The sequence below is a fragment of the Rattus rattus genome, chromosome 15 (genome assembly GCF_011064425.1).
Source record: "Rattus rattus isolate New Zealand chromosome 15, Rrattus_CSIRO_v1, whole genome shotgun sequence".
Taxonomy (NCBI): domain Eukaryota; kingdom Metazoa; phylum Chordata; class Mammalia; order Rodentia; family Muridae; genus Rattus; species Rattus rattus.
The window spans coordinates 49,720,201-49,747,862 of NC_046168.1; the positions used below are offsets into that span (position 1 = coordinate 49,720,201).

A 27,662-nucleotide genomic window follows, 5' to 3' on the forward strand; every position below is an offset into this window, starting at 1 on the left:
GGTATTTTCCAAGTGTTCCTTTACACGTCTTACAGTGCTGTGCATCGTAGTTCCTGTGAGGACTGCCCTTGATAGAAGAGGCTGAACAGGAATTGAAGCCTGTGCTATGTCTCCCTTCCCTGGTCCCTGTTTCCCTCCCTTCCCCCTTTGCCTCTCCTCTTTTCTTTCTTCTTTCTCCTGAGAATTAAAGTATATAGCCCAGGCTGGCCTTCAACTCTCAATCTTCTTAGCCTCCCGAGTCCTGGGATTTCAGTGTTTGCCAGTGTAGACAGCTTCAGTGCTTTCTCTAGAATGTGCCTAGCAGCAGGAGCAGCATGGCTGGCTGCTTTCAGTCTTTCTGGGGCCCCTTTGGTAGCGTGAAGGTCAGAGGCCACCGTAATGTCAGGAAGCAGCTGCAGACTGTGTTAGACACCATTGCCTCTGCCTGCTTAGTCCAGCCACACAAACCCTGCCTTCTCTGTGGCCTACAAGCCGTGATGCCATCAGAATTGGGTGTAGGTTCTGGATTGCTGCCTACCCTGCCTGAGGCCCTCTTTTGGACCTCATAGTAACATAGCAGTAACATTTTATTAAAGAGAGTAAATCATTTAGGCTGGGTTGCACTGGTGGCAGGAGCTGTGCAAAACAGGGGTGTGTGATATTAAAATCCAAGTCAAGCCCTAGGATGGGCAGTGAGTTTTACAGCTGTGTGTTTTAGTTTCATTTCACTGTAAGAGTAGGCATGCTTAGTGCAGAGAGTCATCATCGTGTGGTCACGGTGATTGTGCCCAGATATTTCAGGGGCACGAAAGGGTAGAACTCCGAACTGTGGAGGAGGGTTGCTGCCGTCAGTGATGACTGCATGCTGTTGGAAGTGTTGCTTCTCACTGGCTGTGTGCTGGCGTAGCCCTCATGGTGGGAGTGCCCGAGTCACGGTGTTCGCGACCGACAGAAACTCTGACAAGGCTTCAGTCCTTGGCCCCTCTGTGCATGGGGCCCAGGGCTCCAGGCCTGGCATCTCAAGGTGGAAGATGCTTCAGTTGCCTCGGCTCATTTCATGTCACTGGGGTGGAAGTAGGTGAAGCCAGGGAGTCCTTCTGTTTCCATAGACTCTTGTTTGAATGTGCACGATGGCCTGCTTCTGAGAGCTGAGGCCTTCTTTCTCTTTGCTTCTGCAGGGACCTTGCAGGCAGCCACGGTGGTCCAGGAACAGGATGGGGAGGAGCTAAGGACCCTCCACTTAGAGGAAGTGGTGCAGGAGGCAGCGGGTGAATGGCAGACGCTGACCAATGTGTTCTGATGCCACGGACAGAGGCTGCGAGCGCCCTCTGTGAAGCTCCACGTGAAGATGAGAGCACTTGGAGGTTCTGTTCTGAAACTTCAAGGGTTCAAAATCTACCACAGTCATTTTTTAGCTAAAATTATTTGAAGAATCATTGTCATTCAAAGACTTCTGGGAAAGCGACTGGGAAGCGCACAGATGCAGTGTTCTCCTTGTCTGCAGGTCACAGAGCTGGACACTGCCGTGGTCACTCACCTTCTCATGGCCAGTGTTTGTCCTTAGCAGATGAACTGGATCTGAATATCATTGCGGTGAGATTTGCGATAGCAAAAGACACATTAGCATGGGAAAACACACATGGTAGTGCGTGAAGTTCAGAAGCAGTGCCATCACACACAGGCGTTTTCCACTTCTTACTCTGCGGTTTGCTAATTAGTAACAATCAGTTCTTTTTAGCCCACCCTTAAGTTAATGTAACTGATGCTTTGAGAGATGGCTGGACCAGTTCTCTCTCCACCACAGATGCGTGATCCCTAGTTAGAAGAACACAGGATCCGGCCCAGCAGGGAGGGCCGTGGAGGAAATCTGACCTGCAGGGAGGACCGGCTGCCCACATGGATGTCCACAGCTTGCTGGACGAATCTGTCCCGTCACGTGGTTTAGGTCACTGCAGAAGCACAAGCCATACCCTGTGAGCAGGAAGTGACAGAGTTGTCTACGGGGCAGTAGCTGTCCCTGCCCACTCAGTAAATGTATCTGTATTTTAGGGCTAACCACTCGAGCCCTGCGGCTGTTCTCCTCATGCATATGGAGGTGTTTGTTTCAGGGGATTGTTCAGTGTCATCGAGCAGTCACCCAAGGCCCAAGACAAACCCCAAACCAAATCCTCCTGCACTGTACAGTGTGCGCTTCAGCATTCCAAAGACAGGCGGTCCCCACTCGTATCCCTTCCCCTAAAGCTATTTATATGTTCTATATGTAAATACCGGTGTACATAGACGGATATGCGGTCTGTGTGTACATAGACGGACACGCAGGCTCTGTGTGCATAGACAGACAGACACACGCGGGCTCTGCATAGACGAGGAGTCCGTCTTGTAAATAGAAGCAGGAGTCTGGCCTCACACAGCATCTGCGGCCACTCCCTGGTGCACCTCAGACCCGTGTCCTGCTCACTGTTAATAAATGGATATCTTTTTCACTGTAACATAAAGCTGGGCTCTATTTTTTTTTTCTGAAAAGAAAATTGCCTTTATTTTCTCTCATTGCCTCCTTGGTTTCAGAAGAGAGCAGTTTATTATATATATTCCGTGGACTTGTTCACTAAGAGAATGTCCTGAAGAGACTTCACTGTTCTTGTGAAAGGGCGTCTTCTGATTTCTTCACCTTTGTCTCTGTATATACGTAATATTGACAGTGACATAAAAACTTTTGTTATGTGAAAATATTTAAGTCAGAGAACTGTTAAATATTATTACTTTTTTCCAAACTGATTTGTGTATTATATATTTTTTTAAGAAGAAAAAAGCCTTACTTGACTTCTTGTAATACTGGACTTAAAAACCCAAGGCCCCTGAATGTCGGTGTGCACACCTGGCTGTGGTAGTGTTTTCAGAATAATTGTAATTGTGCGAGAGTTTTAAAGTCTCTGCTATTAATGCACTTTTTATTTTATAATTTTGTATTAAAATATTTTAGAAATATTAATTAATTTTAGTGAACAGGTATCCCCAAAATTGAAATTATTGGATTTAAATCTTTGTGCTCTACCTGGGTTATTTATTTTCCTTTCAGCATTAACTGTCACCTCAGGACATCTGTGAGCGGTTGGCTGCCTCCTGGCTGCGCAGTGCATGCCGGGCGCTGGCTGTGCAGTCGCCGACCTATGTAAGTACGGCCTGACCAGGGGAAGCTGAAGCCTGATTTTACTTTGGTTAAGGAAAAGAAAATCTACCAGTAACCCATTTTGTGTCTTTTCTCAGTTTATTAGCAAACAAGTATGACATGTGTGTATTTTGATTTACTTCCTTACCATCAAAGCTGCTTCTTTACCAACATTCCTTGAGAAGACAAGGGTATGAGAAGACCACTCACTTGAATATTGTGGTTTACAGGTTGAGCTCTGTATCTTAATGTTTGAAATGCTGTGTTAGGAAAGTGGTTTCTAGCCTCATGTGTAACCAGGGTTTTGAGGATAGAGAACTGTATTTTTAGAACTCTATATAACATAACTGTTTTGAAATAACTAAATGCAAAATGACATTAGGAAATGTGGTGTATGTGTGGTTTTTTTTGTTGTTTATTTTTAATCATGTTTCAGATAACTAGTAGGGTGGGGAATAAATTTCAATTCAGGTATTTTTAACAGAAAGCAAAAACTGTAATGATATTTCTTTTACCCATGTGAAGTCCAGAGAATGCATATCTTGTTGGTGTCTCCCTGAAGCACATCGAGCTGACAGTCGGATGTGGCCCTTGACAGCAAATCCTGTGCCTGGCGCAGTCTTTTCAGTGTCAGTTGCTCCTTCAGCTCTGTGGAGCCCCTGAGCCCCTGGAGGAGGCTCCGGGTTGGGAGAAGAACAGCTAAGCATGTTCCTGAAGGCTGCTGCTGCCCGTCACAGGATGAGCACAGCTCGGGAGACCGAGGGAGCGGGAGAATCTGGCATGGACAGACCCTTGAGAAGGCTGTAGATAGAGGTGCCAGGTGATGACAGCAGACGCCCTCACACCCAGCAAGGTCTCCTACAGCCCTCGGCAATGCTGGAGGGGCTTACAGAGCAGCATGAGGAAATGAGGGAGCGGAGAAGCAGGCCTTAGGAGGTTAGAGAGGCTCCTCAGAAGTTGCTTCCATAGTGAGATGCCAATATGGTGGGCAGTGTGCACCAGAAAACTATGTGCCCTGCATGCCATTTGCAAGGAAATCTGAGTTCAATTCCTCTGAATTCTCACCGAGTACCAGTGAGTTTAGCACATCTGTGTAGTCCATATTTTAGAGAACAGCTTTTGGTTCTGTGGGCTGTCTTCTGGGAAGTATATTCATTCATTAAGACTCATGTTCCAGCCAAAATGGCTTCACACAGATGTATCTGGGTAGCGTTTCATAAGGGAGTATGTGTCTGTAGGTCTACTCTTGGGTTCTGTTCCCAGGGATACCTTATGCCTCCTTGCATAAGGGGTTTCTCTCAAGCCAGCTTCAAAACCCCTCCCCCAAGAGTGACCCCAGGGCCTGGTGCTGCTGTGCTGCCGTGTGAGCCATGCACAGGGCGAGGGGGACCCAGAGCTCCTTCTTTATCTGCACTTGGTTTGTACTTAGGGGATGTGGGTAAAACCCGCATCACTTAGAGCAAACTCTTAGGTGGGTTGCAACACCTACGTGCTTACATTACAAACACTTGTAACCCCAACATTTGAGAAATGGGGGCAGTCAACCTCTACTCCATAGCACGCTCCAGGCCAGCCTGGGCTACCTGATGCCCTGTCTCCAAAGACAAAACCAAACCAAAAGCTAAGTGAAATAAAATTTCAAAATAGCAACCCATGACAATGCAGGCTCACCCACCCTGTGTTTGCTGAAGCCTCATTATAGTGAGATAACCTGAAATCTGGTTGCATCCTAAAGATTAGAGCTACATAATTCATGGGGATTACCGAGGTCTGATGGCTGGCCTCTCCCCACGAGTGCTCAAGGACAGCGCGGGGACATATATTCCATTTCACACCCTACCTGCACAGGCACTGTGGTCATTTTCTGTGTGGACTAAGTGGTATAGATCTGTTAGTGTGTCAGGAGCAATAGGCAGTAGTCAGAAAATCGTGCTATTTAAATCTTTTCTATGTGTAATGCTTATGGCATGAAGACTTTTGTAATGAATCGAGATTTGTATATCTGACAGGTTCTAAAATGCCATAGTGATTGTTCTTCAGCACCACGAAGAAAATTCGAAGTTAATTTTTTAATTTACAGAAAAGTTCTCTTTTTATCTTCAGAATTGTCTCATGGTCTATTTATACATTGGATGATATTTATTTAATCCAGTTTTGTATTAGAAATTGATAGCTATGCCAAAAGCCACTGTGCTGGCTTTCAAAAACAATAAAAATAGTTTTTGTATTATTTTGAAACTCCTGTATATTTCCTTCTTGCCGCCTGGAGTGCGTGGTAGCCATGTGCCCAGCTTGTTTTCTAGACTTCCTTGTGGGCTCCCCAGGGGATCGATGAGTAGCCCTCTACTACTCATGGCTGGGCTTGATCGTGCCACTTTTCCAGGCTGCATGGAACCCATAGTTCCTGCTCCTGTCTGGGGTCAGGCAGAGCCGTTGAAGGGACCAATGCAGAGTGGGGAGGAGGAGAAGCAGCTCACATTCTGTATGCTATTTCTTGCCATAGTTTTGTCTCTGTGTCTGCTGGCATGCTGGAGACTTACGGCAGACCCACTGTGGAGCACAGCTGTTGGACGTGCCTTTCTATGTTGAAGGTGACCCAAAGACTGCTGGTCTCGAGGCCTGCCCTGGAATGGCACAAATGCTTCATCTGTAGGATAAGCTGCTCAGGTTACGCCCTGCCTAGTCCTGCCTGTGTTCCTGTCCTCAGGTAAAGGGAGGTTTGAGAGGCTCCACAAGTGCCCGGTGGCTACCAGTCCAGGGAGAAAAGGCTGCTTGCCCTGGCTCCTCCTCCAGGTTGGGGTGGGTTGGGCCTTGGAAGGCAGAGGCAGCCTGAAAGGCTGGTTTCCTGGCCATGATGGTAGAGCCTGATCAAGTAAGGCTCTGTGACCAGGGGTCTCTGTGGGTAGCTTCCCTGGCTCCCTCTTGCCCTCAAGGAATTGTGGTAATGGCATGGATGCTCAGACTGTCCCTTGTCTCAGTCCTAGTGGTCCCTGGGCTTTCTTAGGGGCTGGGGGCTAAGCTACAGCTGCAGCCAGGATGTTGTCAGAATGTAGCTGATACCCTGGGGCTTGGGATAGGTGGCTCAGTCCACCATGATGACTACACAAAAGTTGATGACTGGCTTCCTCCCATCCACACCGTCCAGCATAGACTAAATGGTCCCAAATGTTCCCTCAGAAAGGTTCGAGCATGCAGTTAGTTCTGCTGTCAGATCCATTGTCTCCCGTCATTCTGGACTGATGGAGAGGGCTTTCTGCTAGTGCCACACAAGAACAAATCTCCATAGAGTGTGAGAGACACCTTAACTCCGTAGTCCCGGGTGCACAACAGCCAGCCATTCCTCTACAGCCTTTGTCTTCAAAACAGCTTCCAGAACGGTAGGACGAAGTTTCTCCGCACACAGATATGCCTGTGGGCGGCTTTACGTCCTCAGGCTCCATCAACCGTAGAAGAAAACAGGTTTTAAAAGTGGTGTCTGCACTGGGCATCCGCAGGCTTTTTCTCACCTGTCCCCTGGTGCTGCTGCAGAAGGGCAGCCGTGCACACAACACCCGGCGCGTGTTAGCTGGAACACGTAACCGAAGGGCGTCTGTATTGTTCCCCACATCTGGAATGTTCTCCGCTTGAGTATGTAACCCTCCTACCCTGACAGGGGTCTCCTGTAGGAAGGATCCTCTCCCACACTTGCTACTCCTCTGCTGATGTGCCTCGAGCGTCCGCCTCTTTTCGTGTAGCTTCCCTAGCTAGGCTAGCCGCTTCTCGTGAGATGTCCTAATGAGCCCAGATTTCATCACCAGGAGCTCTCGTGCAGCCTTTTACTTCTTGAGCACTTTTCCCTGGCACAAGCAGTTCTTTCCCTGCCCCAGGCTCAGCCTTTGCTCCTAGAAGACAGGTACTTAGTAACGCTGGTAGGTGTGCTCCCTATTGCCTATCGGTGTATGTGTGTGTGTATGTGTATGTGTATATGTGTATGTGTGTGTATATATATATGTGCATGTATGTGTGTATGTATGTGTATGTATGTGTGTATATGTATATGTGCATGTATGTGTGTATATGTATATGTGCATGTATGTGTGTATATGTGTGTATGTGCATGTATATGTGTATATATGTGTGTATGTGCATGTATATGTGTATGTGTATATGTATATGTGCCTGTATGTGTGTATATGTATATGTGTGTATGTGTGTGTATATGTGTATATGTGTGTATATGTATATGTGTATATATGTATGTATGTGTGTGCATGTATATGTGTATGTATGTGTATGTGCATGTGTTTATGTGTATGTATGTGTGTATGTGTGTATGTGTGTATGTGTATTATGTATGTGTATTATGTATGTGTATGTATGTGTGTGTGTGTATGTGTGTATATGTATATGTGCATGTATGTGTGTATGTGTATGTATATGTGTATGTATGTGTGTGTAAGTATATGTATGTGTGTGTATGTATATGTGCATGTATGTGTGTATGTGTATATGTATATGTGTGTATATATGTATATGTATGTGTGTGTATGTGTGTGTATGTATCTGTGCATGTATGTGTGTATGTATATGTATATGTGTATTCGTGTATGTATGTATAATGTGTGTGTATAAACATCCCACATCCACCTTCCTCATCCTTTTACATTTCCCTGTTAACCATTTAAATGTAACTGCTTCATCTAGACACCCCTAGTTCTAGTCCACACTACACAAATCCCCTAACCCCTGCTTCTTTCATATCTGCTTTCCCTTTGCCACAAGGAAGTATAAGGCCAATGTGCCACCTGTAGTCCCTCTAGGTGTCCTCAGTCAGCAAGCTGAGTCAAAACCCTGCTCCAAGCCCTCCTCCCAAGGCTCTATCTGGTCATCACAGCTCTCTAGAAAAGGGAAAGGGTTACCCTTTGACAGCTCTATTCACCAGTGACTCTGCAGGGACCCTGCTCTTGAGGCACCAGATAGCCTTTCCTGCTGCTCACACCTTGGTTGGTTGACAGAGTTGAAACTGTCTCCAAGGAGGTTCATGGCCAGCTCTGGTGGCAGGAGCATTGTCCGAAAGGTCAGCAAACGCCTGTTAGAGGACAGGTGGCATCACTGGCGGTGTGCCCTTCCCCCACTGCCATTTGCCGTCAGAAGGTAGAAGGGACCAGTGCTGAGCAAGTGTCACAGGGACTACATGGAGCTACCAGAGTATTCTGCAGATACTACAGGTCTGGAAGTGGCAGCGAAACTCAGCAGTTTGTATGACAGTCCACAATGGTGGAGGAGGGAGAGGAGGGTCCCTCCCCTGCCTCACAGAGCCCTGATGAGCACTCCGAGCCTTCTTACCTTGGCATCTGACTTACACCGTAAACACTGGTGTAAACTGTACGGCCAACAAGCCGTGTATCCTTGACTGCACATACTGTTTGGTCAGTCTTACCTAATAGCACTTCATTTAGGATTCCAGTGACTGTTCAGTGTCTACAACGGGCAAACCCCAATATCACGATGAGGCATGGGTACTGTAGAGTCTTGGAGCCAAGTGTGGGGTTGAAGAGAGTAGGAAGTCCCCCCCCCCTGGAGCTGGGGACCGAGGGCCTTGTGCTTGCTAGGCAAGTGCTCTACCACTGAGCTAAATCCCCAACCCCTGGAAGTTCTTGTGTAAGAACAACCATGCTTCATTATGGCTGAACTGTGCTGTTCTCGTTCATGCCTTAAACTGTTAACTGACCCTGTTCCTGTGTACGAGGCAGAGAGGGGCAGGAATTAAGAATCATCAAAATAAATATGTGTGTCAATGGAGCTCTTTAAATGTGTATATTAAATGGGGTGTGTGTGTGTGTGTGTGTGTGTGTGTGTGTGTGTGTACTCTGCATGGAAGTCAGAGTGCAAATTTTAGTGGTCTGTTTTAACTCTTACATCAAGGAGTCCCAGAGATCAAGCCAGATTGTCACACAAGGCAGCAGTCACCTTTACCTGCTGTGTCATGACTCAGCTCTGTTGCTACTGTAAGCATTTCTGCAGACATTCATTTCCCTACAAACAAGTGAAGATACTGGGGGATGGGATAACTTAATACCTAATCAGTAGCTGTCAGACTCTTCCCGTCCCGGGTACTTTGAATAGTGGGACTGCCAGTTAAATGGCCAACAGGACTATCTTTATGCTAGCACCACTCGGAAGACTACATGGGGACTAAATCTAATGGCCCCAGCTCCTGTAGGTGCACCTCAGCTGGGCTGTATGAAGCAGTTCATGCCAGACTTTTGACTGTGAGGAGCCTAGATGTCCCGTGTCGTCCACCCTCCCAGCCCCCTCCGCCCTCCCGCCATGGCACAGCAATCAGCCCCAGCTATGCGGGAAGAGGAACACTGCCCCTGGTGGTCTACCTGGGGAATAGCTTCATTGGTACCGAGTGGTCAAAACCTCCATAGCTGTGAGTGGAGGAGCTAAGCAGAGCTGCAGTTCTGGCTGGTCTTAAGGGCTAAGGAATCCTGCCTTCTTCCTACACCACACAAGTCCAGTATGTGTTTTTCTCACACATTGGATGGGTGTCCTTACCCTGGAGCACGGCCAACTTACCAGAAGAAGCACTCTCCAAGAAAACTGGCTCTCCCTTTCCTAGCGGCTATCAATTGCCTGAAACTACTAGGCTAGGACTGGGACAGCTTCCATGCCGTCTTTCTCCATGCGGGCTTCTGTCTGGCTTGTCTTTGTGCAGGTCTTGTGTGCGTCTCTCAGCCCTCGTCAGAGAAGCTTCTGTCTGCAGTTGATGGCATCTTGGCGTGTTTTCTCTTGCTGTGACATGTGTGGGTACATATTTTTCACAGCCTATGTTCATAAGGGTTCAACTTCCTCTCTTGCCCACCCCCCCGCCAAACGTGGTGGAAAAGAAAGGTTATTAGGATACAGGGGGAGTGGACCAGTTTAGAAATTGTTCGTTGGGGCAGATTCCAGTCTTTGTTTTCTCAGTCCAGTCCACTTGGCAGACACCACACCACGAGTCAGCAAGGCCAGTTCAACCCAGAAGAAACCCACGAGGCTGGCTAACCTGCAGGGACCTCACAAGAAGTTCTTTGGCGAGTTTCTCTCTATGAAGTCGCCACAGGGGAGGCTAAAGCAGTGCGATGTAAGGTGAACATGTGTGTCATCAGTGAGGCGGAGCAAGGCAAACCAACGCTTGAGCTCCCATTGTGTGGGGTCCTCTCTGTCTTCTTTCTAAACATCGCACACTCTTTCGGGTGCCTGCTATAGCGAAACGCCCTTTCACCCTTGTGCCCCAGCAAGACGTCATTTGACATAACTGACTTTCCAAAGAGACCAGAAGTTTCCACTTCAACCATGACCAAAAGCAGCTCAGGGAGGAAAGGGCTTATTTCACCTTATAACTTAGAAGTCTGTCGTTGAGAGAAGTTAGGAATCTCTAGGCAGGAACTGGAGCAAAAGGCATGGAGAAACGCTGCTTACTGCCTTGATCCCCATGGCTTGCGCAGCCTGCTTTCCGTCCAGGAACGCTTGCCCACAATAGGGTGAACCCTCCAATATCAATGTGTCCTACAGACTTGCCTACACATCAGTCTTGTGGTGTTTTCTAAATGAAGATTCTCTTTTCCAAGATACGGTTAGAGTTATGTCAAGCTAACTAGCCCAGGGTAATTAATACAGAGACTCACAACTGGCCCAGAGACAGTAGAATGCCCGGCCCTCAGTGGGAGATGGATATCATATCCCTTCCTCCCACAGCTCCAGGTTCATTGCAGAAGACATGGAGAGATGGTGGAGAGACTTCAAAATAAAGCCAGAGGGAGCGAGTGACCACGGCAGGGCAGCCGCTTCTATGGAGATTGTGCAGTGACACAATTTTAATTAAGCAAACATCTCTGTACTCCCAGATCCTTTATTTGGGAGGGTTTTGTTGGGTTGAAAAGGACAAGGAGATGAGTAGACATCAGATGTTTGTTATCTTTGTAAGATTGTAAAATGTGTGTGTGTGTGTGTGTGTGTAAGTCACACACTGCTGGTGTGTGTGTGTATAAGTCACACACTGCTGGTGTGTGTGTGTAAGTCACACACTGCTGGTGTGTGTATGTGTGTGTGTAAGTCACACACTGTGTGTGTGTGTGTGTAAGTCACACATGGCTGTGTGTGTGTATGTGTGTAAGTCACACACTGGTGTGTGTGTGTGTGTGTGTGTGTGTGTGTGTGTGTGTGTGTGTATGAAGTCACACACGGCTGGGAACTTCCATGTGGTTGTTGGAAACCACACCCAGATCCTCTGCAGGAGCAGCCAGTGCTCTCGAGGGCTGACCTTAGTAGGCTTTTGTTGTTTGTCTGTTTCATTTGTTTTGTTTTTTTTTGTTTGTTTGTTTTTGTGTTGTTTTGGTGGTGGTGGTGGTGGTGGTGGTGGTGGGGTGTGTGTGTGTGTGTGTGTGTGTGTGTGTGCGTGTTTTGAGGCAGGGTTTTTCTGTGTAACAGTCCTGGCTGTCCTGGAACTCACTTTGTAGATCAGGCTGGCCTCAAGCTCACAGAGCTCAACCTTTGCTTCTGCAGTGCTAGGATTAAAGGCCTGCATTTTTGAGACAGCATCTCTAGCTTAGAACTCACTATGTAACCTTGGCTGTCATGCAATCCTCCTGCCTCCACCTTCTGAGTGCTAGAATTATAGACGTGAGCCCCTACGTCTGACCTGGACACAGGGTTTCCAGTCAGTGAGTGGACCCCAGGTACCTGTATTGGCTCCCTGTGCTGGAGCAGCATGCCTCTGAGAAAGACTGTAATGTTGGCCCACGACAAACTTCCCTTCCTACAGCTCACAAATCTGATGGTGTCCATAGTCTGCCCGCAAGCTCAGAAAGGAGCCAGTAGCTCTTTCAAAACCAACAGGAAAAGGGATTTAGGGTGACCCTTTAGAAGAATTCTTATAACCAAAAGCAAAAACAAGAGACAAATGAGGGGAAGGGGGAAGAGAAGGGAGGAAGGAAGAACCCCTGAGTCCATCATGGATAAAACATGTGACCTGCTTCTCTGCAGGGTGTTTCCTAGCACAAGGCTTTGAAAATTGTTCTCAGAGTGACTGAAGATCCTTTTCCTTGTGTCTCACGGGTCACTGTCCTATGTCGTCTCTACTCCATCCACTTGGCTTATTAATGCATGGCCTCCTCAACATGCTCCTTGAGATATTCTCCCAAGGGCACCGCGAAGCATCCCAGTGCTCCTGAGAAAGAACGCTCTATCCTGAGACAAGGCTGTGCTTTACATGGGTTCACTTCTGCAAGCCAGAATGCAAAATGAGACACCTGTGCAAAGATCATTGCAAGTTTATTATTTTATTTCAATATCCAAGAACAGTAGGTGCTTCTGTCCAGCCATACTGCAGCTGTGCTGTCTGGATGAAGCCATGGGCAAGGTCGGTCGTTCAGTCACACCGGAGGGCGAACACTCCTGTGGAACGATCTGGAGGGTTTGTTTCTGGAAGTTTCGTCCCTGCATTTCTCTTACCCCCACATTATTGTGGCAATGCATTAATAGGTGTTATCTTAAACCCACACTCTACTTGGAATTAGAACGGATTAACAAGATGCGAGTTGGGCTACATCGACCATCACCTTCCCTCCTAGGGGTGATGGTGCCAGTGTGGGTCTCTTTGGAAGGTCTATAGAAGACATGCTAAATCAAAAGACATAGTCAGTACGTTAGAGGGATGGGGAGGTGTCCGTGGACATTAGAAGACTGGAATTCTGAGCTCCTCATCCCTGGAGGGTCGCCCAGGCCAGCCCTGAATCCAGGGCAGCGACTTGATTCAGCGACAGGAACCCTCCTAAACCTAAGAATGAGTGCTTTCTAAGAGGCAGGGAATGGTTACTTTTCCACTGAGGTTAGTGTGCACCAATGGGCACTGCCATGGCGAGCTGCCGCTGACCACCCTAAAGTGAGAAGTGGCCAGAGGGACAGCACGAGGCCACCAGAGAACTCCTGCAGTCCCACTTCCTGATGCGCCATGTCCTTGGACTCTCCCTGGGCTCTGAGAGGAAACAGGGTTCTTAAAAGCACCTGCTCTGGGGAGCCACTGAGGAGAGATGGTGACCTTTGGCAGCCACACATGGCATCTCCAGCGTGTTCCCCTAAGTCCCCGTTTCCTGTCGGGTCCATTGCCCAGCCCGCTCGCCCCTTTCCTTCCCTCTGCCACGCTCGAAATCAGCTGGTGGGGTGCAGGGAACCGCTGGCCTGGAAGCGTCCCCAGGGCCACCCCACTCTGGACTCTCACAGCTGCCCAGCCTGTGCTCACATACCACAAGCCCCCGTTGTGTAAGCCACTCCAAGACTGTCTGATCCTGTTAGGAAAAACGAAGCTCTTTAGGGGAAAGAAAACAAAGGAAGCCTGGACCACACAGTCCCCTGCGCCATGCTCTCTGGCTCCTTGGCGGTGTGCCTGTCTATCCGCAGTGCCCACGGAAGCTGGAGGGGTGCGCCTCGCCGTGAAAAGAAAGTCTGAGGATGGAGTAGGGGTGAACTTGAAAGGGTGTCCGTGCACCTGAACCTCCGGAGTCGACCAAGGTACACGGGGAGCAAGTCGGGGCGGAGAAGACCCCGGGGAAACTCAATCTTCAAATGAAAAGGGACAAACAGTTTTAGCCAGTCAGGGTGCCGTGGGCCTGGCCCCGCCGCGTTCACAGCCCCACGGGATTAAGAGAGGGTCTGCTCTAACTAGCTATTTGGTGCAAGTAGAATTAAACGTTTAAGGCAGTTATATTAAGAAGCCGAGGGCAGGATTCGGGAAGGCTGAGCAGGGAAGCCTCTCAGCGTCTTGCCATGGGAGATCCAGAGCGGCTGTCTCTTCCTCCCTGGGAAAAGGAAAAGACAGGAGTTAGGCACTGAGCCTGAGCCTGCGTGGCTGCAGGATGTCACTTTCCCTCCACAGCGCTGGTTCTGTGGTTGTCCAATCACAAGCCGTTCGGGCCGGAAGTGGTATCCCAGGACACAGAATTATAGTTGGTCGATCTCTCACACCCTCCTTCAGAAAGCTCTGACTGGAGTTTGTAGTTTAAGGCAAAGCCCCTTGACCCTGAGGCACAGGGCGTGAGTCCGTCTAAGGCGCCCACAGCATTGCCTTTGCAGGGAGAACGCTATAGCTTTGTTATTTTGCTCCAAACAAGCTGCTGTTTATTTTCTTAGTTATGAGATTGAGGACAGTGTAAGTTGGGACTGGGATCACTGTCCACAGGGTGTTCTAGAAAGTGGCTTCGGTGCCGATGAGTGTAAGAGCTGCCCCAGGCAAAGGGAAAGCACCCTGCCGGTACACTGTTGCCTCTGTAGCCAAAAGACACTAGCAACACACGGGAGTGTCTGAATGCAGGCACGAACCCCTGAACTGATGCCTCTTCTAGACGCTAAGTTTGAAATTAAAAACGAAGTGCGCCCAGTCAGCTCGAGAGGTCGCGCAGCCTACAGGGACAGCAGCGGCAAGGAAACCAAGGAGGCAGGCCTTGGTCACACTCCTAGATACACCTTGGGGGACTTCACTCCTTTTCTTTCTGTGTTGTTCTTTTTAATCGTTTGGATCCTTCTGGGCTTCTCTCTCCCGTCTTGTATTAAAGATTCTACATACATCTTCTAAAGATTGCATTCAGATTGTGAGTCCAGAGATGGCGATGTACTACACATTCCTCAGCAGAATAGGAGGCCGTCACATTCCCGAGCATGAGTGTGCAATAGCTCCCGAGCTCAGCCACAGAGTATGGAACAAGGCCAGTGGTTTCCACACAGTGGCCAGCCGCTCAGGCTGAGGTGAAGCCTTTCCAAACACTGGAGCTGTAACTCAGGGGATGCCTCTGTGTTAACCCCTCGAGGGACTGCCTTTCAACAATGTCACTGAAGTCTAGCTATGAAGTCACCTCTGAAGTAAAGTCCTTCTCCAGGACGGGGGCCCTGGCCTTACCTGGAGATCTGCCTTGCCTGACCCAGCTTTTCCCTCATGGATTGCGGGCAGAGCTAATGCCTGAGTCCTGCAAAGCACTGAGTTCTTAGAAAGTCCTAGAATCTCTGTTCTAGAAAACACGATATACCTGGGCTGGAATGCAGGAGTCCAGCCAGGCCTTGGATGACTTCTCTTTTGAAACGTAACGGTGGACACACCAGTGACACTTTCTAGTAGTTTGCTGAGCACCTGCCTGGAGCAGAGGCCCTTCTGCCTGATTTCTTGTATTCACGGCCAACCTTGAGTACACCCATTATTTTATGTGATTGTCAAAGATCAGAGAAGTTGAGTCATTTGCCCAAGGTCAGCCAGCAGAGGGGATCAAGGGCTAGAGCCGGCAGGGTGGGCGCTGTTGCCTCTGATTTCCCTTACGCCTTTTGTCTCGCGTGCCCTTGCTCCATCATTGGCCAGGTTTAGGTCCCATAATGGCACGCCTGTGCTCACCAGGTACAGGTTGGCTTAGACTTGTACCTGAGGATGTGACATGAGCATTCCCTGCTGAAAGCACGGGTACCTTTGTCCCCACAAGACCTTTTAACCTCATGGGGACACTACAAGAGGCAAAGGCTCCTTTTATCCACCTGGAAATAAGACGTGGGTCCCAAAGACACAGAGAACCACTGGTTCTCTCTAGCCAGGTGCTAACTGCCACACCGAACTAGCAAATCAGAGCCCTTCCCTCACAGCTGGCTGTTAAGAGTTTAAAAAACAAAAAACAAAAAACAAACAAAACAGAGAGAGAGAAAAAAAAAAGGCAGACAAGCAGGAAGCAGTCTGGGTAGAGTGGTGTTAAGAGCCAGGAGCCCTTTGAGCTCTTCTGGCCTGGTCACGCAGCCTGTCAGCCCACATGAGGCACCTTAGGTAACATGGTTTAATTATATAGCTGTTAATATATGCACCGGAAATCAAAAAGGCTTCCTTGATCTACACAGAAATTTAGAACAATTTACAAAAAGAAGCCCAGGGAAGGTGTGGAGCCTATTTGAGAAATGTGTGTCTCACACACTCCCGATGCCAGCACACGAGTCACACAGGCACCCGAGTGGAGCTGTGGGGACAGTCCCACCTCGTGAGCATCCTGTAGACACCACCCAGTACCGTGTATATTCCCTCAGGGAAGGGGCATGTTCCTTGGGTGGAGGCACTGAGCAGCCCAACCCTCACACACCAGGTTAATTCTGCCACACGCCATGTGTCTAAGGCTTTCTGAGCCTAGGGTGAAGTTAGGCAGAGAGGATTGGGGGGAGGGGCTTCCCAGGTGGGTGTGGTTGCCAAGCAGCTGCTAGCAACTGGAGCAGGAGATCTAGGCAACCCAAGTCCAGGATGGCAGTGAGGTCATTGAGCATGGATGATCCCTGGCTGAATTCAGAGGTCACTGGAGAAAATACGTTTCCATACCCTCCCCTCCACCCTCCCCTACGGCCTTCAGAACCCAGGCAGTGGGTCACAAAGAGTGTTAACTTGAAGGCCTGGGATAGAATTTATTCTTTCTTTGATCTACCTTGGGGATTGGGTGGTGCCTACACTTTGTCCGGCACGGAAAGTGGGTGATCACTCGCTTGCTTTTCTGCTCACATCCAGGGCGCGAGGCTTTCTTCCTGACTAACTCCCCTTAGGTGTGTGGTTCTCGCTGCAGACTGCAGTGTGTAGTCCACATGCCCTGCCTGCCATACCTGGGCTCAGCAGATGCTCACACACCTGCTTCACGAGGATGCCGAAGCCTGTGTCGCCCATCTGCTCTCTGTGTTTGATGTCCGTGGACACGCCCTACTAGTAAATCCATGCAGTGGAAGGCTGGGGGATTAACTCGATGAGCTTGTGTTACAGACCCAAGCAGTCACAAACCGTGAAACCTCGACGCAGTGGTTCTCTTAGGAAACCTATGCCTCAGATCCAAACCTTTGCACATCCCAATGTCAGCCATGGCCTGACAAACGGTTTCAGAACGGAGCTCCTCTCCTCATTCTTATCAGAAACAAAGGCACAAGGATCAGAAGTATGAGAATCCCTTTTTGCAAATACGCAGCCCCCACGGGTGCAAAACATGAGAGGTGGACCAGAAATCCAGCATCTCCCATCCACCACCCAAGGCCAGTCTGTGGGAATGACACAGCTGGTGTGGATGCTACAAAGTGGAAGTCGGCACAGCACAGAGTCTCATGCCGTTCCTTGAATCTCCAGCCACCTCTGCCTGGAAACCATCCTACAGAGATATTAATCTTTCATCCAAGAAAGAAGCAAGAACTGGGGGTGGTGATGCCACGGTACCACCATGGGCCCTGGCCACAAAAGCCTCTCTGGTCCAGGTTGTTTTAGCTGGCTGAGTGCGTTTGCTATCTGTGACGTCAGAGCCCAGACACAGGTCTCCTCGCTTAGATGGAGTGAGCAAAAAAGATAGCTTTGGATGCCACACTGGGAAGCAAGGGGACTTCTTAGACAGAGCCAGGGCACAGGAGCCATGGACTCCAAGGATGACAAATGCCCCAGAGCCTTAAGTTAGCATGGTAGCCACCTCCAACAGCTGCCAGGAACGACATCACTGTGTCTCACCCTGCCTCTCTCCATCCGAGGGGCTCTGTGATGTAGATTCATAACTGGAGAATTAGCCGTGTCACTAGATCCCTGAACCTTTATAAACAAAAGTTTCCTCTGTATCCTCTAGCTCAGAGACTCCGTAACCCAGTTGCTGCTTTTCGCTCTCTGCCAGTCAGACGGCGGTCACCCTGACACCTGACTGCAAGCCTCATCTGCCAGGTCCCCAGGATCAGGGGCAGAGTCAAACTCTCTTTCTGGGGGGTTGGCTCCCTCTCTCCTCCTGGCCCAGCACATCAAAGGCAACTCAGCTGGTCTCTGTCTCTGAGGTTTTCTCCGTACGTCCTTCTGCTCTCGGTATTGTTCCTACATGTGTATGCTAGTTCCTCTTTTGTATCTTAGGCAAGAGTCACATCTCTGCTGTAGGGATATGACTGTCCCACTCCCCACCATGCTGCACTTGGCACCGTAGTCTCTTTCTTTTACTGAATGTTTTCCCCAGAACCACGCTCCAGGGCACTTGGCTTGGCTTCTCAGATTAGAAGGGGGTTGGCCCTGCCTGCCAGGCCTCTCGGCCCCCTCCTCCCAGGAAGGCAACCCCAGCCCAGAGTGTCCTGGCTGTCCTGACAGTGATCGCCGTGGCCACTGGGGATCTACGTGGAGTGCTATAGAATTGCCGAGAGCGGAGCTTTAATTAGGGGAAATCTGGGACTTGGTTCAGAGTCAAAACCTGACCTGGTTACCTATGCTCCTCCAAGATAGACCTTTCCTTTGGGGATCCCTGGAGAAGACACAGGTCTCTACACTCTAGTTTTCAGTACCTACATTGTGAGGTTTTTTGCAGCAGGCCAGCATTGCTATATAAAGCTGCCATTTGGCTTCTGCTGGAACTGTGCTCCACGCTGGCTGTGAGCTTCATCGCCACTTCACCAGATGTGAGATAAGTGGGCACATCACCCCCTTACACCACGGATAAGGAAACCATGTCTCAGAGAGGCTAAGAGCGGAGGCCACAGACCACCAACAACAATAACAACAACAACATGACCCTGACATCTCTCATGGGTCTGTATTATTCTAGCACCCACGCAGCTAATTGCAGGCCCCTTTCTGGGTTTTTCTGGGTCCCCTTGATTTTAGTGAGGCTGCCTCAGGGGTTCCTCTCAGCTGCTTCCATGTACAGGTGCCAGGCATTCCCACCTAGTCCCTTGGCAGGAGACCCAGGTCGGTGGTCTACCTGACTCTCATCTCTAGGGAGAGAGGAGACACAGTATGGTCTCACAGTGAGGGCCAGGGGATGCCTGTGAAAAGACTCTTGGCTTCACATTTATTTCCTAAGATACCCAGAAGGAAGGCAGCGCTGTGTTGGCTAAGAGCGAGGGAGGGAGGGAGAGTTGTGGGTGGAGGAGGTCACTGAACCCTTGGGTAAGCTCAGCTGGGAACTCTGGAATCCGTCTTTCTGCTAACACTTTTCCGGACCCTGGCATTACCCTGGAGACACGGTTTCGCCTGGAGGAGTGGGGCCCAGTGAACTGAGAGCACGGCTCCAGGCCCCCACTTCCCGCAGAGGTGCCCAGGCGTTCCCCCGTGGTAGGAATGTTACATTACCAGCTTAAAGATTTTGGAAAGCGTGCCCTGGGCGTCGTAGGCCCCCTTGAATCCCTTGTGAGCCGATTTATAGTCGGAAGCTCTGCCTCCGTAGCCAAATCCTGGCTTCTGCCCCTCGGCCCCCTGCAAGAAAAGACCAGAGCTCAGTGTCTGCTCAGACCTGCCACCAGGTGGCGCCGGTGAACCATTCAGGAGCCAGAGCAGCACGGAGCTCTGATGGGGAGGGGCTGGAGACGTGCCCATCCCCAAGTCCATCAGTGGGTGTTGCTGGAGAAGAAAGGGCCTGGGCCAGGGGTACAAGCGCCCAACTTTACAGACAGTTGTGGAGCTCCGTGCCAGGGCACCCTTGTGAGAAAAAGGTAAGCATCTCTCAGATTTCCACTGAGGGCCTCCACCCTCATCAGCATACCAAAGGAGTGTCGCCCTCTGCCTGGTCCATAGGTTTTCCTCTGCTGGTCTTTCATAGCTCAGATTCTGCTTACCCATGTTCTGTGCCTTGGAGGAAGAGGAGGAAGAAGAGGAGGAGGAAGGGGAGGAGGAGGAAGAGGAAGAGGAGGAAGAGGAGGAAGAAGAGGAAGAGGAGGAGGGAGGAGGAGGAGGAAGATGAGGAGGAGAAGGAGGAGGAGGAGGAGGAGGAGGAGGAGGAGGAGGAGGAGGAGGAGGAGGAGGAGGAAGAGGAGGAGGAGGAGGAGGAAGAGGAGGAAGAAGAGGAGGAGGAGGAAGAGGAGGAAGAGTAAGAGGAAGAGGAGGAGGAAGAGGAGGAAGAGGAAGAGGAGGAGGAGGAGGAGGAGGAGGAAGAGGAGGAAGAGGAGGAGGTGGCAGCAGCTGTGGACTCTGTAAAATTTACCTTTCCTAAAATAAAAGACAGATTTCCCAGTCTCTGGTCCAGGGCAGCCTCTCAGTGGTGGCCGTGGTGTGACCTAGATACAAGTTCATATCTGGTACCTTGGACTGCTGATTCTGTGCAGGAAGCTGAACCCAGTTACAGCTCCTCCCTCTTTCTAGGTGGGCGACTTGGGTCAGTGTGGGAGCCCCAGTTTCCTGTTCACTAGAATTGGTACTGATCTCTCATTCACAGAATGAGGTGGGGTCATAAGTGCACTTACAGAGTTGGCCACTAAGGAGCACAGGCACCTGTCCTCCTGCCTCCACTGGTCCACGGTCCTTTGCTCTGTGGGTGATGAGCAGTGAGGACTGGCATGTAAGACTCTCTGGGTCCCAGCACAGCACTGACTTATCCACAAAGGATGCCCTCAGTAACACTGAGTGATGACACCAGCATTCTGGGTAAGGTCTTCATTGAGCCTCAGTGTACAGTCCGGAAGCCTGACCAGAAAGCCTCTGTCCGCCTCACAGAGCCCCTAAAGGCAGGGCACAAGACTTTGCCTTGGGTTTGACAAGAGGAATGGCTAAGTACTTGCCACTAACAGTCCCAGCATCAGGACCAGCCACCAGCCTGAGCCACTCCTAGTGCTCCCAGCATTCTGTGCTGATTCTCACCATGCATTAGGCAAGACAGATGTTGAGAAGCAATCTAAGATGTGCTGAGGTCAGGATTAAGGCAATTCCACGTACCTGGCTGCCTCAGGCAAGATGGAAGCTAGACCCTGGCCGTACGAGCCAACTTCTCTTATTCCAGCTACTTACGTCATTCTCTCTCTTTAGCCTGTGTTTGGGACACATAGAGGGCCCTGGCAATCAGGTGGCTGTTTGGGTTTCCTGCGTTCTGTTGGGGTAAGGAGTGGGGACGAGAGGGGGACAAGGTCTAAGACCCCAGTGTGCTCGGGGCCAGCCAGAGCTACCCGTGCCTCCTGAAGGTTTCTTGGACACACAGACTCCTGGATACCACAGGGAAGGGTTGTGGCATTTGGGGACTGTGGCACCAAGCCTACGGGTAGCTAAGTGGCAGAAACAGGTTTCTCTGGTTGGACTCTGGGTTCCAGAGTATGACTTTTCATCCAAACCAAGAATTCCTGAGACCCGAACAGCTCAACTTTCAGATCAACAACGCGGGACTTTCCCGATCTCTTTCATCCTGGAAAACAGACAGCGCAAGACACGGACACCAGAGTTCTGAGAGAGCAGGGAGGAGTTTCTGAAACTCCAGACAAGGCCATCCTACAAAGCGGTGATGAAAACCCAGAGGAACCTGGGACCAAGAGAGACCCAAGGGGGGCCCTTGCGAAACCAAAACCAGAGATGGAAGAGAAAGACACCAAGACCTTGCCTGCTTGCCTGTGGGCCAAAGGGCCTCTCCTTCTCCCACTCCCTCAGATCCAGTGTTTGCACGGTGCCCTGACAACCCACGTCTAAGATACGCAGCAGTAGCTAAGAATTCTGGGTAAAAACAGATGTTGTTCTTCCTATCATCCTTGTCCCTGCCGGCACAGAAAGTTAAAGGCATGGGTAGGGGCTGGGTAGACACCTTGTCACCAGTTCTGAAGATTTGACATGTGAGGGGAAAAAAAACAAAAAACAAACAAACAAACAAACAAAAAACAAAACCAGGTACATTTACATCAAGAGGAAGTTCTAGAATGATCCAGGAGTTCCGGAAATTCCCTCTGTCTTTCAAGCAGTCCTTCCTCTTCTGCCTCTTCTTCTATTTTATTTTTACTTTTTGAGACAGAGCAACTCTGGCCCCCATTGTATGGGGTCACTTTGCTCTTTCAGCAATCCCCCTGCCTCTGCCTACTGAGTACTGGCATTGCAACTGTGTGCCCATGCTTGACCCTGTCTTCTTCCTGCTGTTGTTTCTACTGCCTCCTCCCCCCCTCTCCTCTCCTCCCCCCCTCCTCTCTCCTCTCCTGTGTTGTTTGGCTGGCACAGACGGACTCTGTACCACATTGTCCACAGATAGGTGACCTCTCACCCCGCCCCACCTCCGGCTAACAGGCTGGTGTTTGTGCAACTGTGTAGCTATGAAAATTACAACTATTTAACAAGGAAAAGAAAGAACTGTGTCTAGCATCTGCCAGCAGCTGGGGTCAATATACTTGGTTAGGATGTATCAGTAAGCATTTTAAATTGGCGTAGACAACAAAACTTGCTAATATTTAGAAGCCAAGCTGTTCAACCAATTAAAACCATCGTTGAAACTTTGATCTTGTGTCTAAGAACTTAAAACCCCTAAGGAGTCTTTCTCGGTGGTTTAGGGGCTCAGTGTTAGATGCCACCAACACACAAACGAAAGCCCCGATCTCCTGGATTAACGGGGAGAGGGGTTATTAGAAAGAAGCAGCTCAGCTTGTGGGGAGGAGGTACAGGGCTCTGCAGTGCCCATGGTTCAGCCTGGCAGCGATCGGCACGGAAAGGCTTCCCTCGTGCCCTGGAATAGACAACAGCCTGCCAGGCACGGCAGGCGAGCTGGGCTGCGTAGGACAGAAAAGGCAAGTGTTAAGCGACTGAAAGAACTTAGAAGCCAGTGGGCCGTGCAGGCTGCAGAGGGTGAGGAAGCAGAGGAAATGTGGTCGTCACCTACCCAGCTAAATCTGCTGAGGGACAGGCCTCTCCCCTGTGAGGAAGAGAAAGAAACAGTGACGACAGAAACATTGACGTGGTGATCGCCCGGGACAAAGTCCTGAAACCAACAGGAACAACCACATGGCATTCCTCCCCCCAAGAGGAACAGGTCCCCTCAAATGCACCACGTTCAGGGATTGCATTTGACCCACTCGAAGCTCCAAGGCCAGGGTGTGGATCCCAGCTCAGGGGGACACTGCTTGGATACACTGGTCATGGGTGCATAGCTGGAGAGCCACTGCAGCTCTGTCCCGGTGGGTGGAGCCTCTGGGAGCCAGACTTGGGTGGATTCAGGGAGCCTGGAGCCCAGTTCCGTTTGGAACACAGTCTGGGATTTCAAGGTAATCATGTGAATGGACTCTCAGTGAATCGAAACATCTCAGGCTAACTTACCTTTCCTTGGGATGGAGGGGGTGTACGAGGTGTCACCTGGAAGACAGAGAGGTGTGGGCTGCAGTGACTCACTTCCCCGCAGGAAGCCCCACGCCCTCCCAGAGGGTCCTACTAGTTCATGTCCACAGACATGACTCCGGTCCATCAGGGGTCAGAAACTAGTACATGTCTCCATATCCTGCCCTTCCTGGGGCTGGAAATCGTGCATCTACTGACGCTCAGTTTCAGCTTGATGCCCCATTCAAAGAAAAACGTCTGTGTGTGGGCCTGTGAGAGCAGGAGACCATGGAGGCTAGCAGGGGCCGAAGCTATAGCGATAGCCAGTTATGAGCCACCCACATGAGTGATGGGAACTGAACTCTGATCCTTTGCAAGAGCCGTGTGCTGGCTGGGTTTATGTCAACCTGACACAAGACAGAATCATTTGAGAAAGGGGAATTTTATCTGAGAAGACGTAGAGACGTAAGATTTGCCTACAGATCTCTAGTGTATTTTCTGAACTAATGATTGCCCAGAGAGGGCCCAGGCCATTGTGGGTGGGGCCATCCCTGAAGGGTGGTTCTGGGGTATTTAAGAAAGCATGAGGACCAAGTCAGTCAGCAGCCTCTGCTCATGGCTTCTGCTTCAGTTCCTGCCTCCGGGTTCATGCTCTGAGTTCCTTCGATGAGGGACTGTGACAGGGAAAGGACAGAAGCCCTTTTCCCCTCAAGTTACCTTTGGTCATGGTGTCTCACCACAGCAGTTCAAGGTCTAAGACAAGTAGTATGCTCTCTTAATGGCCGAGCGATCACTCCAGCTCCTCACCATTAGTTTTAAGAAAAAACAATTTTCTTATGGTTGTTTGGATGAGAGTGGCCCCTAAGGATCATCTATGTGAATGTTTAGTGGCCAGTTGGTGGAACCATTAGGAGGTGTGGCCTTATTGGAAGAGGTGTGCGACTCAGGTGGGCTCTGTCTGTCTGTCTATTATCTATCTATGTATCTATCTATTGTTTATCTATGTATCTATCTATTGTTTATCTATGTATCTATATATCTATCTATGTATCTATGTATCTGTTATCTCTCTATCATTTATTTATCACATCTATCTATCCATCTATCAATCATCTATCTGTGTATCTACCTCTATGTCCCCTCCTATCTCTACCTCACGGTTATGTCTGAAGATGTGATTTCTCAGCTACTGCCCCAGCACTATCCACTCCCCCCCCCAAGTGATGGCCATTGACTCACCCTCTGAACCATGACCTCCAAATAACCTCTTTCTTCTCTGTATGTGGCCCTGCTCATGCTGTCTTATCATGACAATAGAGAGGTAACTAGGACATTTATTTTGTGGAAGAGTTTTCAGATGTTTACAGAAGTTGTAATGAAATCACGCATTTCCCCTATGCCCGTAGGGCATTCCCACACATCTGCTCAGCTTCTGCTGTTTAGCATCGGCATTAATGTGATTTGCTTGTTCCAAGTGACAGACAAAGATTGGGGGCATTAACACCGTTGTCACCACCACCATCATCACCATCATCATCACCACCACCATCATCACTATCATCATCATCACCATCATCATCATCATCATCATCATCACCACCACCACCATCATCATCATCATCTGATATATCATCGTTCACTCTATGTGGCATGCATCCTATGTATATGGACAAATGCAATGTGTCTTATGTCACAACGCTGGTCTAAAACACCCTGCATTTCTTTGTTCATACCCCAGTCCTCCTGGGCAATGCTGATCCCTGCCATTCTCATTTCTCAGGGTTACAAAGTCTATATTTTTAATTAAGCATCTGCTAGCTGTCTGGATTCAGGAAAATTAAATCCTTTGAGGGTGGTGTTCCTCAGGCCATCAGCACCCTGAGAAGGATCCAAGGAGACTAGGTGTGAGCTAAGACCTCTCTTGGATCCGCAGCCTTCCCCTTGGTGATTTCTTGGTTCCCCTTGTGCACGTCACTTACAATGTTCTTGAAGAAGTGGACTACTGGGTTTTCATCTTGGGTCCTCTGCGACTTCTGGGGCAGGGAGCCGTAGTGGGTAGTTCTTGTATGTGAGTCCTGAAAGAGAGAAGTGTGCAGCTGAGGATGGAGAGTTCTAGGTAGGTGGGCCAGGCCTGTCCTTCTGAGGAAGGTGAGTCTCTACTCCGTGCTTCCTGGGGACTGGGAGCTGCTGGTGTGGCAGCAGACCCCTGGAGGAGCATGCTTGATGTGTCACCGCAGTTTGCCAGGTGGCTACTCTATTTCTGAAGCCATGATGGGCAGAGGGAGTCTTTTCATTAGCTTTGGGGTTGCGGCATCATGAGCTAGCCTCTTCGCCTCATGTCACCGGGGTTCTGAGTCTGCCGATATAGTACTATCACTTTCCCATCTTGAGTCAGATGGAGTTACACCTGCAGTGAATGTCCATCTGGGCTGAGGAGAATTCATAAGCCACAGAACCAGAGGGTTCTAGGACAGTGAATGTAACTAGTAAGATATTCTAGCAAGCACATGGCCAGTGACTTATCCCAAGAGAGTGCAAGCTTTCGGGAGAGACTGAGAAGGCTCTGCTTTCTCCTGATGCTGTCCTCCTGGCTGTCGCTCTGTACCTGTGCTCGACACAGGGGACGAGCACAGCGCCACAGAAACTGTGTCCATCTAACAGTTTGTTAGTATCCTTGGGAAGGCACTGTGAAGGGACCTCACAACATCACCGTATTCAGAGAGCAACAGACAGGGAGTTCTGGAGGAGACTGCACGAGTTTCCTCAGCTCTCCCTCTGCTGTGCCCAGCACACATTCCGAATCACCCCTGTGCTCAGAGAAGTCAAACAACCACAAGGACCACAGAAGTGATATACATAGTCCTCCGCAGGGGTCACAGCCTTGTGACTGGGATGGCAATCCAGTCACTTGAAGCATCCTGTCTCTCAGTGTTCGGGTTGGGAGAGCCCTCTGGGGAGTTTGCCACAAGAAAGGCAAGGGCTCTCTCGAAAGCCGGGGAGGGTGCGCGCAATGGGCGTGGCTCCGTGATGAGAACTAGAGTGGCACAGGTGCACCATCATCATCATCACCACTGCCACCATCATCATCACCACCATCACCACCACCATCACCATCATCACCATCATCATCATCACCACTACCACCATCATCATCATCTGATATATCATCGTTCACTCTATGTGGCATGCATCCTATGTATATGGACAAATGCAATGTGTCTTATGTCACAATGCTGGTCTAAAATGCCCTGCATTTCTTTGTTCATCCCCCCAGTCCTCCTGGGCGACACTGATCCCTGCCATTTTCATTTCATTTGCCTAGCACTCAGCCTCCCTCCGGGTCAGTACATCGCAATCCTCGTGGTGAACTAAACAGTAACATGGCTTTACCCTTTGCGTGGTACGTCCCGAGGCTGTGGACAAATGTCTACTCCATTCCCTCATATAGAAAGCACCAGACAGAGCCCGTGTTAGTAGTTGGAAGTGATCCTAGCTGCGGGTTTGATCTCTCCCCATCCCCCCGATGCTGTTCACCCAGGTCCGACATTGCAGACCTTTGACGTAGTACTTGCCCTCCTCCTCCTCTCTCGATCGTGCAGGGACCACATTCCAAATCTGCTCACTCTTCCAGCCAAGTTCTGCATCCCCTGCCCCATTCCATCCGGGATTTTCTAAGTGGCTTCCCTTTCTTCCTCTCCCCTCCCATTCATTCTTCCTCCTCGCACATTGAGCTTGTATCCTGAAGAACTCTTAAGGGCCGTGCCCTTTCACTTCACGCATGCCCAGTGGCCTGCCATGGCTACAGAACGGTATTCGCTCTGCCTAAGCTGCTGTGAGGAACCAGACCTTCCCGGACTCCTCTGCGGTCTCCAGAGACGTAAGTCTGCCTTCTCCTTATCAGCTGCCTCTTGGCAATGCCACAGCACGGAGCATCAGTTTGGAGAGCCCTCTGGCTAATGTGGGTACCAGGAGACTATTCTTCTAGGCACATCCCGTCAGCCTGCAACAGTAAATCAGATCCCACTGAAGCTCAACACTGCAAGAAACACTGTTAGGGGCATGAAGTTGTGGACTGGGAGAAAATATTTGCAAATCACATATGAAAAAAAAGAGACCCAAACTATGTTAAAAAAAAAAAAAAACAAAAAACCGGGGTTGGGGATTTAGCTCAGTGGTAGAGTGCCTGCCTAGCAAGCGCAAGGCCCTGGGTTCAGTCCTCAGCTCTGGGGGGGGGGGTGACTTTAAAACAACAACAACAACAAAATTCCTAACCCTTCAAAACTCAGAAGTAAGAAAGCAAATTGATTCAAAATTGGATAAAACACTTGGACAAATGTTTCGTTGACAATGTGTGGGGACAAAGTCAGCACAATAGCTGCTCGATACCAACAGCCATGAAGGCCACGCAAACAGGAGCCATAAAATGATGCTATTACCCACCTACTCAGATAGCTAAGAAAAAATATGATAACAACAAGTGTTGGCTAGGACAGGGGCAACTGGAACTCTCCC

General features: G+C 49.7%; 2 protein-coding genes across 8 annotated transcripts in view; one reads left to right on the forward strand and one right to left on the reverse strand.

The window, feature by feature from the left end:
• Znf236 (zinc finger protein 236) overlaps window positions 1-5,383 on the forward strand; it is a 95,339-nt gene extending 89,956 nt beyond the window's left edge. The window contains exon 31 of the mRNA XM_032886257.1: window positions 1,158-5,383. Coding sequence (XP_032742148.1) covers window positions 1,158-1,279 — 122 coding nt within the window. The 3' untranslated portion in view covers window positions 1,280-5,383. The remainder of the gene's footprint in view (window positions 1-1,157) is intronic.
• A 7,042-nt stretch (window positions 5,384-12,425) lies between these two features.
• Mbp (myelin basic protein) overlaps window positions 12,426-27,662 on the reverse strand; it is an 86,178-nt gene continuing 70,941 nt past the window's right edge. For 2 of the 7 annotated variants that reach the window (XM_032886090.1, XM_032886088.1), the window contains 5 exons: window positions 25,130-25,225; window positions 23,154-23,189; window positions 22,720-22,752; window positions 19,239-19,361; window positions 12,426-13,965 (listed from right to left, as the gene is read on the reverse strand). In XM_032886090.1, the coding sequence (XP_032741981.1) occupies window positions 13,921-13,965; window positions 19,239-19,361; window positions 22,720-22,752; window positions 23,154-23,189; window positions 25,130-25,225 (333 nt within the window). In that variant the 3' untranslated portion in view covers window positions 12,426-13,920. The remainder of the gene's footprint in view (window positions 13,966-19,238; window positions 19,362-22,719; window positions 22,753-23,153; window positions 23,190-25,129; window positions 25,226-27,662) is intronic. The other 5 variants (XM_032886091.1, XM_032886089.1, XM_032886092.1 and 2 more) reach the window with 4 other exon arrangements.